Below are 17,659 nucleotides of genomic sequence, written 5' to 3'. Positions count from 1 at the left end.
CATTGATAAAATGATTATAAAAGAGATAAGCTGCATCATTACCGCAGTACTTAACATCATTTAAAACAATCTCTGACGGCACATTTTGCGAACAGGAACGTATTAGCTCGCGGTATATGCTCCACATTCTATGACCATCACTCATTGAAGTTTCAAATTTATGCGTATAGTATTCAGATTTTGCTTTCTTCAGATCACTGTGGAGTTTGTTCCGGACTTTTTTGAATTCTTTGATTATTTGGGAGTCTCTTGTCTTTAAGAAGTGACTGAATAATTTGTCTCTGAATCCGTTTATATAGTTCATGATTAACCCATTCCTTTCTAGCTATTTTAGGCCGGACCACAGGGCAGAAAGGAAATGCTACATTGTATATTTCTTTCACTTTGGACACGAATAGATCATACGATGCTGAGGGATTTCCTTCAGCATAAACATCAGACCAATCTGCATTGGAAAGTAACGTTTGAAATAGCTGTATACTTCGACTGTTTATAACACGCTTGAAGTTGTGATTTCTATCAATGCGCATTGAGAATGGTAATGTAGCAAGTATCGGCAAATGATCACTTATGCCAGAGCTTAGCACTCCTAAATGATATAGTAAACATTTCACTCACAGATGAAATGATCATGTACGCTGATGACAATAGTGTGTTTTTTTCTGGTGCTGACCTTCAGGAACTAGAAGTTACTGCAAATTCTTGGTTAAAAGAACTTCACCAATCAGCTTAACCTAAACGCGAAGAAAACAAAGTTTACGGTTTTTTGTTCTAAGAATAAAAAAATAAGCTACGATGTAAAATTTTTATACTGTGAATCGCAACTAGAGCATGTGACAAGCCATTCTTTTCTAGGTGTTATATTTCATAAAAATTTAAGCTGGTCAGAGCACATAAATAAGGTCCGCACCAAGGTAGCACGCTCTGTTGGTCTACTACGACGAATCCGATGCTATCTGCCTGCCAAGTTCGTCAGACAACTGTACTTTTCACTTGTACATTCGCATCTTAGCTATGGCTTATTAGTATGGGGGAACAGAAACAAAACCGATACAGAAAACCTAGCAGTACTACAGCGTCGAGCTGTTCGTTAGCTTAACTCTTCAAATAAATGCATAAGGTCTTTTAAATTAATGATGCGCTACAATATCCTTAACATTAGAAACTCTTACAGATCGAAGATTTGCATTCGGCTGTTTAAAGAAGTTTCCAGCAACTTTGAGACATTTTCAAACCGGTACCTCAGTCGAGATACAGGGTACAGTTTACGCCGCACATCAATAGTAATGAAGAAGGCCAGGACAAACTATGGTATGCAAACCATTGAGTATGAAACTATGTCTTTATGTAGTATGTATCCTAATGTTGTTAAAATAGGCAGAAGTTGTAAAACAATTCATCAATTTAAACAGTCAATAATGAACATGTTTCTTGCTTCGAAATTGATTGTGTTGTGTAAATGTTAATATCTTTGGTTGCTGCATTAGCATTGGTACTAAGTGTTACTGTAAGTAAGCATTACTGGTCATTGCATTGTTATGTTCTTGTTGCTTAGTGATTATGTTCTTGCTGGTACTATATCATTACTGTCATTACGTTCTTACTGTAATTAGCGATCACGTTCTTATTGCACTAGTGATTATGTTCATGTTGACTTATTTCGGTCTAGTGAAATTGCAACTTTCGAATCCGCTGTGTCTGCTGCCCCAGCGAGGTACGGCCTAGTAAGGGGGTTTAAGGCCTCCTTTTGCCTTACCTCGCGGGCAAACCCTGAAGGTGTTATGCCCAAATAAAAATATAAAATAAAATAAAATATATATCAGCCCACATTATAGCAAGAAATTATGCACCAGTATTTAGCTTAACTGCTATTAAAACTTCATTGATGTTTCCTGCACTACAAAACCGCAGCCTCTTCAGTCTGTTGTAGCATTTCCACCTGCTTTATTTCACTGATGCATCGTTCTTACAGTCGCAGATTAAACAAGCCCATCGAATTTTTTCACGCCTGGATCATGCATACAAAATACTACACATGTTTGAGCGCACTTTCTTTGTGACTCACCACGGTTTCTTGCAAGTGGAATGAGCTGAGTGACGTTGCATCTGTGACACATTTCTTAGCAAAAAAAAGGAGATCTAGAATGTTGAAATGCAAAATTTCGTAGCTTGATTTTGTTCAGTTTACATCCTATATCACCTGTAGTATTACATACCTTGTTTCATGCTTTACTCAGTGTTACATTGCGTTACTATGGTTTCTTTGTATGCAGACTTCTTGTGGTTTATATATTTTTCATTGCCTATTCTTTTTATGCGTAAAAGTTCATATGTAAACTTAACCCCACAGTATTGCAACTAACCCCCCCCCCCATCCTATGTACTGCCCACATGAACCCTTAAGTTATACGATTATCAAAGATAAGCACTACCAGCATTAACTGTGGTGCTCAAAATTGTTCTTGTAGTAGCCCCAGTTGTTTTTTATGCAAAGCGCAATGCTGAAGCGTATGCCACATTTTCTGCTTTGAGCCAAGTGGTATTTGGTGGGTCGACGTAAAGTGTAGTAGTTGTATGCGCGTCGTGGGCTTACTACGAACGCCCACTGCCAAGGCGTCTTCTAGTAAGTACACTGGCTGAATGATCATCTGATATAACGTCAGCAGACACATTAAGGCACGGACGTTAGTACTATTGACAAGAAGCGTGATTTACACTTTGACAATGAGGTGCAAATGCCAGCACTTATTAGCTTATTCTCGGGAGGTCGAGCAACTCGTGAGTGTATCTTGCTGAATCAGAGCAATACAAAAGTGAGGTTCATTAGAGTACTATGGAGTTGTAGCCATCAATATAACCACAGTGCACGTTAACTCGGCAACGTTTGCGTCGCAGGTGTTTCGATATAATAAATATGGCTTTGTTATCAAGTCAGGTAGCTAAAAGTAGAACCAAAATTTTACCCTGGCATGTTCTTTTTTCAAAGCAGTTTCAAGATCTCGCATGGATCTGCGGTAGAATAGCTGAATGCCACGCCAAATGCTTGGGTTAAATTGCTTATGATACCCTGTTTTTTTTTTATCTTAGCATTCGTCGGCACTACGCTGCTGATGCCAGTTTCTCTTAACGTTCTGGCTTTTAAGTCCTTTGTGCCTGTCCTCACCATTCCAGGCAGAATATTGTGGGAATCAAGCGTGTCCTTCCCCGTGTGCGCCGGTTCCCCAGGTAGCGAGAGTGCTGACCCCACGCTTCTCTAGTGGCCGGCTGTCTTAGACAAGCCCCACCGGTTCGGCCTTTCGCCGAGGCAGGCATCCAGCCGGTGACCGACCACATCCCAATGTCCACATGCCGGTATCGTTTGCTGATAAGGCCAAACTTACACTAGCTGCTAGTTATAATGCACGAAACGTGCTTCTCTGTGCCGGCGATAGTGAGCCTTGCTTTGTTAGAGTTCCGAAAATTACGTACTGCTAATAAGGTGCAGTGTTGTCACTGAGGCCTAGTACGAAGCGAGTCCGTAGTGTCAGCATTGCGGACAATAACGACGCCATAACAGACATCCTTGTCATGTTGGTGCAGGTGCCCTTCGAGGGAGACACACCCGCTTGGTGCATTGAGTTGGAGTTCCCCGAGTATGCGGTCGGCTAGGTCGTGTTTAATGGTGTGAACAATAGTAAGGTATTGTTTTCTCGTGGGTTTGTAATGGTAAGGTCTGATACGAACAGTGGGGGCATGCAAAACTCTCACTCTAATAAACTAGAATACTTTTCCACCAGCGCCACCTACTCGAGTGGCAGATACCACCGTTCATTGTCGATATTGCTGTTGATTGCCGTTCCTCTCGAAACTTATTTTTTTGTGCAGCAAGCTCTGAGTGAGTCTTTTTTTTTTTTTTGCACGGAGATGCGAGCCCAACATACCGAGAAAATGCCTTCCCCTCACGTAACGCTAGCGTATATCACTGATATTGCCTATTCTCATTGGCAATCAAGACTCCTGCTCCCCTCAGCTTGCTTCCGCCCAGCACTGGTGCACTCCGGCAGATGCTTCAGCAGGCGCCTTCTCGTTCGTGCGATCTGCCCCTGCTCTTTGTGTAACTGCCCTAGCGCCTACCGGCAGGCGTTCACTCGGTTTGTCTGGTGGAGTTTGCCTGTGGGCTCTCAAGGCCGTGATTGTCACACCATGCTGTATTTTGAGTTATTAAACACGGTTTGTTGGTGACTTGCCTTGTGTACCGTTACTGCGCCGTGTCGGAGAGTCGGCGAACCCGGTCACAGCGTCTGTTCTGGCGATGACATTGAAGTTACGGTTCGATTTGTAGTGTAAGCTCATTTAGGAAACCTGTAACCACACTATAAACTGTCGATGTCCTGCGGCGCATTCACGTTTATCATGGCTCGTTGTCTTCATCAAGTTACAGAAGCGGTCAGTAGACCACACAGATATATATATAGATAGATAGATAGATAGATAGATAGATAGATAGATAGATAGATAGATAGATAGATAGATAGATAGATAGATAGAAGCACTCAAAGCACCGGCTATCCACAAATAAATGCCTCACCTTTACTATTCCCGGGTCGGAGTCTCTACTTTATTCGCTTCAGTGATAAATGATTTCGGCTGATCATTATCTTTGCGATTACATTTGTCTTTTGCATGACCATTTTTGTACAAAGGGAAGATAGTTGTGTTAGGCTGAGCATAACTGTTCAGATTTTAGGTATAATATTTTAGCTCATTATGGCCGACGTATTGCAGCGCACATTTACCAGGCTCCCCGAGCTGTAGTTTTTATACATGTATTTGAATACTTGATTTTGATATGGCTTCCCTCCTTCTTTCTGGCATTTTCGGGCCGCCACGCGACCCACCATTCCATATCTCTGACGCGCCGAGCCATATCTGCTGTGATAGGACGAGCAAAAGTCTACGAATTCCGGTCAGCCTGCAAGCAGCTGTTCGCGTTGCTTGTGATTCGCCGTGTGGCCGGTGTGCGTGTGCCCACTCACGAATCCGCTACTGCGGCCTGTAAAGCAGCTGCGCGAACCAAATTCGAGTGTTTTGCGAAAGCTTTTATTTATCCGTGTGCAGTACTTAGCTTGAAGAATGCCGACTAGAAAAACGAAAAGATGCGACACTTGTCACCTCGTGATGCCACCTTGCGAAACGCCTGGCTTCAGTGCATCGGACTTACGGCAAAACCAAAGCGTCAGATAGGAGTCACGATTTAAGGAAACGCTCGGGAAATACATCTGCTCTGTGATATTGTTACGGAGCTCGCAAACACACGGAAGAGAGGAATCAGCGTATTTCCTATATTTACATGCCAAAGTGACGCTTCAGAGCTGCCAGTCTCTCGCGCGGCGAGTCCACTTCTTTTTCATCGAACTGTTGTCCACGACGGTAGAGCCATGCCCACTGCCTCGTAATATCACCCCCGGCGAACAAAGCGCCGTCACGGCGCCCCTAAGTCAATCAGGACTGGCAGTATAGTAGGGCTTTAGGCGCGACACATGAACAACATCAGTAGATGGTGTAGCAGAGGATGAGTGCGGTTGAACGGGAGTGATGAGGTAGTCGACGTCGGTGACCTTGCGGAGAACTTTGTAGGGTCCTGTGTATCGTGGGAGGAGCTTCTCGCACAAACCTTCACGTCGATACGGCGTCCAGAGTAGGACAAGAGAGTCATCAGGGTAGTCAACGTCGCGGTGCGAGTCATCGTAGCGGACTTTTTGTGCGGCCTGAGAAGCACTGAGCCGAGTGTGCGCGATTTGGCGAGCGACGCGGGCTCGAGAAGCAGCGTCCTGCGCATACACCGTTGGTTGGATAGTAGCAGAAGGAAGGAGTGTGTCGAATGGCAACGCAGGGTTGCAGCCGTACAAAAGAAAGAATGGAGAGTAGCCGGCGGTGTCATGTCTTGACGAATTATATGCAAATGTAACGTAGGGGAGCATTGCGTCCCAGTCACGGTGGTCAGCAGAGACGTACATAGACAACATGTCTGTAAGAGTTCGGTTGAGACGCTCCGTGAGACCGTTAGTCTGGGGATGGTAGGCAGTAGTAAGGTGATGTTCGGTAGAGCAGCTCCGGAGGATTTCGTCGATAACTTTTGCGAGGAAGCAGCGGCCCCGATCCGTCAAAAGCTGGCGCGGAGCTCCATGCCGCAGAATGACGTCATTTAGGAGAAAGTCTGCGACGTCTGTAGCGCAGCTAGTTGGCAATGCACGAGTTATCGCGTATCTGGTCGCATAGTCGGTTGCGACAGCGATCCACTTGTTGCCTGACACGGACGTCGGGAAAGGTCCGAGCAAGTCGAGGCCGATGCGGAAGAATGGTTCCGGGGGAATGTCGATAGGTTGGAGCAGGCCAGCCGGACGGAGAGCAGGACGTTTCCGACGCTGGCAGCGCTCGCAAGCAGCGACATAACGGCGCACAAATTTATACATGCCAGGCCAAAAGAACCGTTGCCGCACGCGGTGATAGGTGCGTGAAAAACCCAGGTGTCCCGCCGTCGGTGCGTCATGCAGATGTTGAAGAATAGTGGCACGCATGTGTTGGGGAATAACTAACAAATATTCCGGGCCATCAGACTTCATGTTGCGACGATACAGAATGTCGTTGCGAAGGACATATTGACGGAGAGAAGGGTCGGAATGTCCTGAAGATACTCGCTGAATGACCTTCTTGAGGGTTGCGTCCCGGCGCTGCTCTGTGCCGATGTCGTGCAAATCAGATATGGCGAGCACACAAGAATCGCCTTCATGGACAGCGAGGCTAGCAGGGTCCACCGGATAACGCGAGAGACAATCAGCATCTTGGTGCAACCTGCCCGACTTATAAATTACGTCGAAGTTATACTCCTGGAGACGTAGAGCCCAGCGACCTAGGCGACCAGTTGGGTCCTTGAGCGACGACAGCCAACACAGAGCGTGGTGGTCCGTAATAACTGAAAACTCGCGGCCATACAAGTAGGGGCGAAATTTCGCTACAGCCCAGACCAACGCAAGACACTCGCGCTCTGTTATCGAATAGTTTCGCTCAGATGTGGAGAGAAGGCGGCTGGCATACGCAATAACACGCGTTTGGCCTCCCTGGTGTTGAGCGAGGACGGCGCCGATTCCGTGAGCACTGGCGTCTGTGCGTACTTCAGTCGTCGCAGACGGGTCAAAGTGAGCCAGTATTGGTGGTGAAATGAGCAGGTCGATCAGCGTGGAAAACGCAGCTGCTTGGTCTTGGCCCCACGAGAAGGGCACGTTCTTTTTGAGAAGATCAGTTAGTGGTCGTGCAATTGTAGCGAAATCGCGTATAAAGCGGCGGAAGTACGAGCATAAGCCCACAAAACTCCGAACATCTTTGGTTGAAGAAGGCAGAGGGAAATTCTTGACAGCGCTAATCTTGTCAGGGTCAGGTCGGACGCCAGCAGCACTTACAAGATGACCAAGGATCGTGATTTGTTGTCGGCCGAAATTGCACTTTTTCGAGTTCAGCTGGAGTCCTGCTCGACGAAAAACGGCTAAAATGGTCGACAAACGAGTTAAGTGAGTTTCAAATGTTGGGGAAAAAACAATCACATCGTCGAGGTAGCAAAGACAGATGGACCATTTATAACCACGAAGAAGAGAGTCCATCATGCGTTCGAACGTTGCCGGGGCGTTGCACAGCCCAAAAGGCATAACCTTGAACTGATAAAGGCCGTCCGGTGTGATGAAGGCAGTCTTTTCTCGGTCTAAGTCGTCGACAGAAATTTGCCAGTAGCCCGAACGCAGATCAATAGATGAGAAGTATCGCGCGCCATGAAGGCAATCAAGGGCGTCGTCGATTCGTGGCAGCGGATATACGTCTTTGCGGGTTATCTTGTTCAAGGCACGGTAGTCAACGCAAAATCTCCAGCTGCCATCCTTCTTTTTCACTAAAACAACAGGTGACGCCCATGGACTTGAAGAGGCCTCTATGACTCCTTTGGAGAGCATTTTCTCGACTTCTCGTTGTATGACCTGGCGTTCGGACTGGGAAACACGATACGGTCGCCGTCTAACAGGATTAGCATCGCCGGTATGTATTTGATGACGCACGAAGGACGTTTGCCCTAAAGGGCGGTCATCGAAGTCGAAAATATCTCGGTAGGTAGTCAGAACGTGGTGAAGTTGCGCCAACTGACAGGGCAGAAGATCAGGGGCGATCATCATCGTGATTTCGTCGCTAGGTGCGTTTGCTCGGCTGGCTGCAGTAGGGGACGAACAGTCTTCAGGGTCCAATGCCACGATGCTACATGCATCAAGTGGGGAAACGTGGGCTAACGAAATGCCTTGCGGGAGAACTTGGGTCGAACTACTGAAGTTAAGGAGCGGAAGCTGAACGTAGTTGTCCACAATAGTCACGATTGTATGCGGCACAGCAACACTTCGAGCCAAGAGCACATCCACCAATGGAGACACTATGTAGTCACCGTCAGGAAGAGCTGGTGATATCGTTAAGGCAACACACGTGGTGGCTTGCGGTGACAGCCGAACATAATCAACAGCGCACAAGCGGTGTGACGGTGAGGACGGCACAGGTCCAAGTCGAGGCAGTTCAAGTTGAAGAACGCCGGTTGCACAGTCGATGAGAGCAGCATGGGTGGACAAGAAATCTAAACCAAGAATTAGGTCATTTGGGCACTGCTCAATAACTGCAAAGAGAACAGATGTGGGGTGATCGGCGATAGTGATGCGTGCTGTGCACATTCCTGTGATGGCAAGACTTCTTCCGTCGGCGACACGAATAACGCCAGGGGCAGCCGGTGTGAGCACTTTCTTCAGGCGGCGACGAAGTCGGGCACTCATCACAGAAATATGCGCCCCAGTGTCAACAAGTGCAGAAACAGTCAGGCCGTCAACGTCGACGTCGATCAAATTTCGTCGTGTCGGCAGTACAAGGAGAGGATTTGAGGTCGGTACCGAGGATGCAGCTTCACCTCCAAGAGCTGCACCGCTTAGTTTCCCTGGTGAGAATTGAGCGGGGAGGTCGGGCGTCGTCGTAGAGGAGAAGGGGACGACGGGCGACGTCCTGGCGGCGAACGAGACTGGTGACGTCGAGGCGACGGTGAGCGGCTGTGCTGCGTATCAGGGGCATCGCAGGCGTAGGAATCGACGGGCAGAGGCCGGCGGTAGTTGTCGGCGATCGGCTCAGGAGGTTGGAAACGACGGTAGCTATCGGTGCGGCGAGCAGTGTTATACTGGTTTCGGGACGAAGACCAATGGTTGTGGCAATACCGTGCGACGTGACCTATGCGGCGGCAGTTAAAGCAGATCGGCCGATCATCCGCAGTTCTCCATTCGGCCGGATTGCGAGAGCGTGGATAAGACCTTTCTTGGGGTGGTGACCTGGGGCGAGGCGGCGACCTTGAACGGAAGCCAATTGGTCGAGACTGAGCAACGGCGCAGACATCGAAGCCCAAATTGCTCAGTTCTTCCCGCACAATCGACTGTACCAAGCAAACCTGAGGTACTTGCAAATCGACGTGGCCGTTGGCGGGAAGAGTAGGTGTAATTGCTTCGATTTCCCGCCGGACAATTCGCGTAATTTCAGACGCTGGTGAAGACTGCCGATGGGAGGACAGTCCATCTTCGCAGGAGGACGTCGCTGCGGTGTTCGGCAGTCGAGTAAATGATCTTGAAATCCGCCTGCTTTTGGCCAGTTCAAAACGCCGGCATTCCTCAATAATTTCGTCGACGGTCGCACAGTTCCGGCACATTAGCAGGTTGAACGCGTCGTCCGCTATGCCCTTGAGGACGTGGCCAACCTTGTCAGACTCCGACATGTCGTTGTCAACTTTACGACATAGAGCCAGCACGTCCTGTATATATGAGATATACGGCTCTGTGGACGTCTGAGCACGTATAGACAACTCCTTCTTTGCAGCCGCCTTTCGACCGATGGGCTTCCCAAATAAGTCGCGAAGCTTTTCCTTGAAGGTGTCCCAACTGCCGATCTCCTCCTCATGGTTCTCGTACCAGACTTTGGCCGTGCCTTTCAGGTAAAACAGCACATTGGCCAGCATAAGAGTCGGATCATACCGGTTGAGAGCACTGGTGCGTTCGTAGTCGGCTATCCAGTCGTCGACATCAACTTGGTCCGTACCGCAGAACGTTCCAGGATGCTTCGGATGCGTCAGGACGTACGTGGGTGGGGGTGGGGCCAGTGGAGGCGTTGCCGTGGATGGTGCGGGCGTCGCCGAAGCCGATGGAGAGGTGGCCGTGGGATCAGTCCCGTGTTCCATCACGGAAACTCCGATTTGACGACCACTGCGGAGCTCCGTTGTATGGCGCTTCGTTACCCAGCACTCCCACCAATTTGTTACGGAGCTCGCAAACACACGGAAGAGAGGAATCAGCGTATTTCCTATATTTACATGCCAAAGTGACGCTTCAGAGCTGCCAGTCTCTCGCGCGGCGAGTCCACTTCTTTTTCATCGAACTGTTGTCCACGACGGTAGAGCCATGCCCACTGCCTCGTAATAATATAGTGATCTTTCTCTTTCGCGATGAGTTCCTCCCCTCCCTTGCAGCGCACATTCTTTTCAGCATTTGTATCTCAGCACTATAGCCACAAATAGGCCACACTCACATCTGCACTAATGTCATTATTGCGTGACGGGTAACAATAAGTGGGCAGGCATTGCAGAACGTATGTACCAAGCCATATCGTCGCCACAATATAGGCAGAGTCACCTTCCCCTATGGGCCTCCCAAGCTCGGCCAGGGGGCGCTGCGCTGTGTGCGTTTCACCGCCTTTCTAGCAAAAGTAGATCGCTCGGTACCCCGCTCCCGTCTTGTGCCTGTGCTACCTCAGCACGTTCACGCGCTCTACACACACTGTTATCTGGTCGCCCTCCACGCGCAGCGTCATCTGTGGCTTGCTTTGAAGGGTTTAAAAAATTACAAAAACATTTTTAAGGTGTGAGTCTTATCTGAACCAAGAGCTAATCATTGACAACCTTTGCAGGCCAAGCGAGCCAAGCACGTTGTATTTGATCGAGTGGAATTGGAATGTCGATGGTGAACAGCTGGCTTTCCATGACATTAAAAATGAGGGGATGGCGCGAATTTTATATGCGTGTTACCGGTAAAACGCGCATTTTCTGCGGCATTGGTGTCTTGAGGTAGGAGCTGTCCGCAAACTACCACCACGCTTTCGTGTGCATTTGTATATAGCGTTCGGATTTCTATTTCTTGAATGCCAAACTCGTCACGTGGCTTTCAGTTTAATAGAAGGTCAGTTTGACGAGACTAAACTTACATCTGCCCTGTTCAGTCTCTAGCACGATTTCAGTGCGGTGTGTTCAGTTTCATAAGAGTTTCGCTTTTGCCGATGTTTTCATCGCATATTAACAAGGCCGTATCGTAAGTTCAATGACACCTTTGATTTTTTCAGCTTTTTTGAAAGTGTAATGAAGCGCACAAAACAGTTTTTTATGTCCACTTCTACCATGCACGTTTCTTACAACGCATGTTTTATTTCGGATGATATCCACGCCTGACCACGCAGCGTGTTCACTGATTCAAATGTCGATTGGATGGTTATGACAGTTCACTAGGTCGTCGTCATATCACGGAGTAACCACTACGGTTGAGCATGTTTTTAAATACGCCGAGATTCGCCCCTGATAACCACATCAACTTCCACGAAACCATCGAAAATTTTACATATGCATTGGTTCTTTTTTCAAATGGTTTTCATAGCGGCTGCTGTATATCACCCGCGACTCAGGCGCATGCAAATAATACTTTACGTGCCAAAACCATCATGTTGTTAGAAGGCATGCCGTGGTTTTAGACTTAGGATTGATTCCGGCTACCTGAGTTTTTTTTTTTTTAACGTGGACCTGACCTTATTTGACGAGCATCATACCACAGTACGCTTGAAATATACAGCACCAACACGCCCTGACTATTATTCTTGCGCCAAAATCTGAGCGCACTGTTACTGCATTTCGCTCCCGCGAAAGTGCCGCTGGCGTTTGTGGGAATCGAACTCATGACTTCTATCCTAGCATCACAACACATAATCATGTTAACCTAATGGTGGGTGATGCTTGCAAGACCTGTACGAATAAACGCTTAGCGTGAACCAGCAGCAGAAATATGTTCACATAAGCGTTGACGAGAAGTCTACAGCCATCATCTGAATAAAACACTTGTTCGGCTCACAGTACGGTGCTTTAGGTGTACCAAGTTCTTAAGTTTCACCGCTTTCGCGCTACCAATGGTTGTCTCGAAAAGCCGGAGCCCAATAGTTAAATGTGCACTGGTTGTCTATTTGCCATAGTTCCAGCTTACAAACACACTTCCTTTTATCATGAGTCCGGCCATCATGCTTCTTTCAGTTAAATAATAGTTTGCAGTACTGTACACAACAAGACATTCTCAAAGTAACGAGACCATGGAGTATCGGCGAACTGGAGTAATCCACTCTGGACGCCTGTACTTCTCCCACTGCTCGCATTAGAAATGATAAAACTTTACGGGCAGTTTTCAGGTCTTCGTCATGTTCAAACTTTTGTACCAGCTCACAATTCAGCAGTAGTGCGTGCCTGCTTTCCAGAATGACGAAGGAGCGCTGCCCATAGCGTGCAAGTGCGAGATAAGTGTTACAAGGAACACGTTTCCCGCGCGCAATGGGAAAACCCACCAAGTGCTGCCCGTCCGAGTGACCGGAACTTTGTCCTCTTTCCGCTAGGGCGGTGAACGGCACGGTGCGAACTTTAGCCTGTCCTCCTTATAGGTTCCCTAATATGGAAAAGGCGGCGGCTCCTAATCTCGTGCAATGGTTGTCTGGCACAGCGCATCCCCGTACTGGTACATCGTGTTGGTGATTCTTTCAAGCCATTCGCGCAAAGCTGGGTCCACACCGGTGCGATTACGGTATAGCTAAGGTTCGCCAACAAGCACGCAGCTACTAAGGTATGTGCAAACTGTTAGTGCGATTTCCATAGACCTCCAGGTATCCTGTAGTTGGTGGCTCGTTGTCACCACCGCCATCTGCGTATAAATGGGACAGCTAACAGCTAACAAAAAATAAAAGAATGAAATATGACTTCGCAACCAAAAGCGGTAGCAACATTGTGCATTCGCCCTACATGGCACAAAATTTAAATTTTTGCTTGATTGCTGACCTTTTATGTACCGTTACAAATAGGTGAATTTATTGCGGCTTATGCTTCGCTAATGCATGAGCGAGAGAAAAGAGAGACCAACACGAAAGATTGAGGAAGCAAAGTTGTTTTTATAGCCAAATAGTGTAGTTGCAACATACACGAAAAACTTCGCAGGTGAAATTGCGACAGAACTTCACACGAGCACAATAACATTACATTTCAAAAACTCCCATTGCCGAATCATAAAAAAACCACTCCATTGAGGCAGCGGCCTTGAAAATATACCTTCGGCAACCATATATAGAATACCGCGTGCTGTTGCTCATCGTGTCGCGTTTACTGACACCAAAGGTGCACGGACAGACAGGTGCACGGACGCACAGATTGACTCACGGCTGCATGAATGGATGGACGTATGCGCGAACGGACTGGTGGACGCTTGGCCCCACTCATTCCCATTAAGTCCGTAGACATGCTGTGATTTTTTTAGTTGTGGTTATAGAGCCCATTCTCACATCGACGCGCTTTAAACATCGGCTGGTGTTGATGCCTGTGGCAATGGGTTTTCGACACCTTTCTGTCCAAATTTCTTGACCCATGTAGTTTGGCCATGCAGCTAGAACGCAATTGACGGAGCGGACGGCCGGAATCGCGGCAGCCGGAAGTAGACGGTGTCGGAGCTAACACAAGAAAGATCCAGCCCTGACAGCGTTCGTTGTTCGAACTGTTGTTGTTGTTGTTGTTCTCCTATTGTTAGTGACACATACCAACTGTGGGGGATCGGCCAAGAATCGAGTGGTTTTAAAATTTACTGTTCAGATTTGGAATGATGGAGGTATAACAGAAAGATTACCGATAGCCTAGGCAAGTGTGGTGTTTAATGTAAGGCATACAAATATTTACATAAACGAATTTATTCTTAGAATAGAGCAAGAATCTGATTTTATACGTATATAATTATGTGGACATGTTAGGATAATGAAACTTGTTAATCAATCAACCTATTATTTTCATCAATATAGTCCCGGACGGCCGCGCATACTTTCCCATTAGAGAAACCACAAAATGGAAGTTCCAAAAGACAAAATGACAGGCAGAGATAAGTTCATACCAATACCATGCAATGGCATTTCTAATAGGGTTTTTCTTAATGTGTTAAACCGCCTGCAGGTCAAAAATAAATGGTCTATTGTTTCCAGTTCATCACAGAATGCGCACAGTGGCGAAGGTGCCTGAGCGACCTGCGTTTATAGAAATTTATATTTGGTACCCGGCAACGCAGCATTGTGATAGCTACTTCTTGTTTTCAAGTTCGGCAAAAGTCTCTTCGCCAGGGATATAATAAATGGCGATATTCTGTAGAGTTTGTTAGTGCTGAACCTTTAAAGACTTGCATAAGCGTGCGTCTGCGGAACCGAGCAGCAGTCACATAAGCGGATGATGAACAGAGCGGTAGAATTGGTTCGCTGATTGACGACTTAGCTAAGGAATCGGCTATTTCCTTCAAAAACAAACCTTTATGTCCAGGCACCCAAAGTAATCGTACTTTTCTCAAATGCACAGGTACTAGTGCGATATTCAGACGACATTACGGCATTCATTACGACATTCAGAAACAGCCTTTATTTCCACTCCGGAATCATTTTTTGCTGCTAGATATCCGCGATTTCACACGCCACAAACTATATTTGTGCAAAATTTACTGGAGCCTCTAAACGTACGTATATGCGACATCATGCCGAGTCGTGATAATTGAACCTCGGTGGAAATTAAATTCGACGAAATTTTTCCTAATAGTGCCAAATTACTTCCCCATAATAATTTGGATGGTTTACTACAAAATCACTTGCGCGTCTTACAACGAACGTTATTATTGCTACAGACGCATCGCAATACGACAAAAAGTCAGGGGTTGGTATTTTCAGCCCGATTTTAAATTGGATTGATTCCCTTAGGCTACCCGATTTCATACCTGTTTTTGTGGCTGAGTTTCTGGCAGTAGTGCTTGCCCTACGCAAGTTAGATACAGCAATTACATCAGCTGTCATAATACCAGATTCCCTATCTCTCTGTGCAGAACTTTCTGTTGGTGCTGATAATCACGTAACAAGGGCGTTCTGTGCAGTAGTTCAGACTGATTATTTATTATCGCGCTGCACCCGCCACGCGGCGCAATGCCCACTTCTTCTTCCTTGACGAGCGCCGCGTTCCGAGGCGCTACAACGGTGTTTCGCGCAGCGCGTCAGTGACGACGTAGGTTACGTGAGATGAGAGGGGCCAGAAGGCAAAGCGGCTTGGGAGAAGATACTAGTGCAGGGTCAGTGACGACGTAGGTTACGTGAGATGAGAGGGGCCAGAAGGCAAAGCGGCTTGGGAGAAGATACTAGTGCAGGGAAGCGCTGGGGAAAGTGAAAGGAGCGATTATTGTGGTTTTGATAATGAGACTTTACCAACTCCGTCATTACTGCACCGTTTCGAAAACTTCTCACGGCACAGTGTCCGTCGTACACCCGTGCACAATTTCCCCACCACAACTGAATTTGGACCTCTGGGTGGTTTACGGGCCCTTTAACGGCATGTGAAGACGGCTTGACCGGGCCAGCCGGATCGCAGCGGCGCATGCTGCCCTCGGCTAGCAGCGCCACTCTGCAGAACTTCACAGCAAAAACACAAAATATAGTTTTCTAGTGCTGCTTACCGATGCTCCTGATGCGAAAACCCCAAAGGAACAACTCTCGCGGTGTTTCGCTGTCCACACTGACAGAACCCGTGCAAAAGACATGCTGCGTGTAGCCGTCGACCTCGTCCAGAAGTCTGGAAGAGAATCGTTGATGAAACGGTAAGAAATATGTTATCACTCATTTGCCAGCAACAATGGCGCTATGCACTCTGCGATTGAAGAAAAACTTGAGGCGCTCTTGTCGTGTAAGAATTCCAGGCCTGAAGAAAGGCTGGATTTAGAAAGCCCTCTTGTCTTGTCTTGTCTTGTCGCCTAGGAGATCTTGGCTCATACCCACAAGGGGGATTGGCCACACTGTACCTAATAATAGATATTTTTTGTACAACGCTTGCTAAAAAAAGGAAGAAATTAGATAAGAACATTAATAATGTTCCTTTGAAGAAACGTGAAAACGTGCAGAAGAAATTGATAAACTAGAATATATAAAAGAAATTAACGAGAATGAGGAAGGGGAACAAAGAATTGGATATATCTGGCAGTACCGCTAGCAGCGCATCCTTCTGGTTACCTGAAAGAATTTATGTAGCGCTGACAGAATAGCACTGCGGCCCGCACCCAACTGACTGGCTCCAAACTATAATAGGGTGGACACATTAACTGGCGATCCGAGCATACGAATCGGTCTCTCAAGAATTATTCGGCGCAGGGAGGCGAAGCGGCGGCATGTGAGAAGAAAGTGATCTATTGTTTCTGGTTCATTGCAAACTGCACATAGGTTAGTTAATGAAAATCCTGATTTTTTTCTCTATTCGGCCTTCTTCTTTCCTTTTGTCTCTCAGTTCTTTTTCTCCTTTTTTATCAGTCATTGTTTTTATATTTTGCTTTCTGTTTCTTTCTTCCTTGTTTCAATCTTTTTAGTTTGATGTGTGGTTTTGTCTCGGTTACGCTAAACGAAGTAGTATTTCTGATGCTTTTTTCCTAATAAATGAGCATCATCAAGGTGCTCCATTAACAAGAAGAGTTATTAGCATGAGCACACGCTTATTATGCCGCACAATGAGTTCTGCGCAAAGCGATGACGTAACACCCAGCAGCACACGACAGCCTGACCCGCTAAATTACTCCTCGCATAAAATAAACCAGCTGTGAGACTGGGCCAGTCCTTCAGTTTTCTTTTCTTTCGCTTCATTTTGTTACGTGCAAAGGTGCTAAAGGATGAATTAGCTCCAACTGGGTAGGCTAGCAACTTCGCTCTATAGAAATGTCACACCTGGGCACATTGGGTATTCCATTCTTGGTCCATCTCTCGCCAGCCAGTTGCCGCGCCACGAAATTCGCCGGGAAATGGGCTTGGTGTTCGAAAACGTGGGAAGATGTTTTGCACCTGCACAGAGTTGCATGTAGCTTAAGGCTGGTTCAGAACTTCAAAGAAGTACAATTTCATCAAACAAGACACAGGGTGGCAGTCGCTCATATATTGTACCCCTCAGACGATACTAAATGGTCTAACAAGAACACTTACACAAGACCAAGCTGAACTTGAACCATAGCACCTGCACGTGTTGTACATCTGCAAAAAAAAATAAGATAATGGTTATAAAATAACGCAACATTTCATTTCATTTCACTTTAGTTTCCATTCCAACATGATAAATCAAAAACTGTTTGGACCCATAGCCAAAGGCTAGAATAGGGTCCAATGATGCGATCCAAAACGGCACAGTATCCAAACGATAGCACAAGGCAACAATAGCACATGTAGCAAAACAATAGAACAAGGCATTGAACAAGAATACAAGATGCTAAACATTGCGGATATAGTAAAGAAGGTTAGGCAT

General features: G+C 46.8%; 1 protein-coding gene and 1 long non-coding RNA gene across 4 annotated transcripts in view; one reads left to right on the top strand and one right to left on the bottom strand.

The window, feature by feature from the left end:
• The window catches only part of LOC142804208 (uncharacterized), a 60,464-nt gene extending 56,283 nt beyond the window's left edge, over window positions 1-4,181 (top strand). The window contains exon 3 of the long non-coding RNA XR_012894512.1: window positions 1,175-4,181. This is a non-coding gene — a long non-coding RNA (uncharacterized LOC142804208). The remainder of the gene's footprint in view (window positions 1-1,174) is intronic.
• LOC119161150 (rifampicin phosphotransferase) overlaps window positions 1-17,659 on the bottom strand; it is a 586,004-nt gene that overhangs the window by 486,579 nt on the left and 81,766 nt on the right. For all 3 annotated transcript variants that reach the window (XM_075890885.1, XM_037413539.2, XM_075890884.1), the window contains exons 4-6: window positions 17,344-17,391; window positions 17,092-17,205; window positions 15,840-15,955 (exon numbers count right to left, since the gene is read on the bottom strand). In XM_075890885.1, the coding sequence (XP_075747000.1) occupies window positions 15,840-15,955; window positions 17,092-17,205; window positions 17,344-17,391 (278 nt within the window). The remainder of the gene's footprint in view (window positions 1-15,839; window positions 15,956-17,091; window positions 17,206-17,343; window positions 17,392-17,659) is intronic.

The sequence above is a fragment of the Rhipicephalus microplus genome, chromosome 3, assembly GCF_043290135.1.
Source record: "Rhipicephalus microplus isolate Deutch F79 chromosome 3, USDA_Rmic, whole genome shotgun sequence".
Taxonomy (NCBI): Eukaryota; Metazoa; Arthropoda; class Arachnida; order Ixodida; family Ixodidae; genus Rhipicephalus; species Rhipicephalus microplus.
Note: the sequence above shows the minus strand (reverse complement) of the source record. Positions and strands in the feature narration are given on the sequence as shown.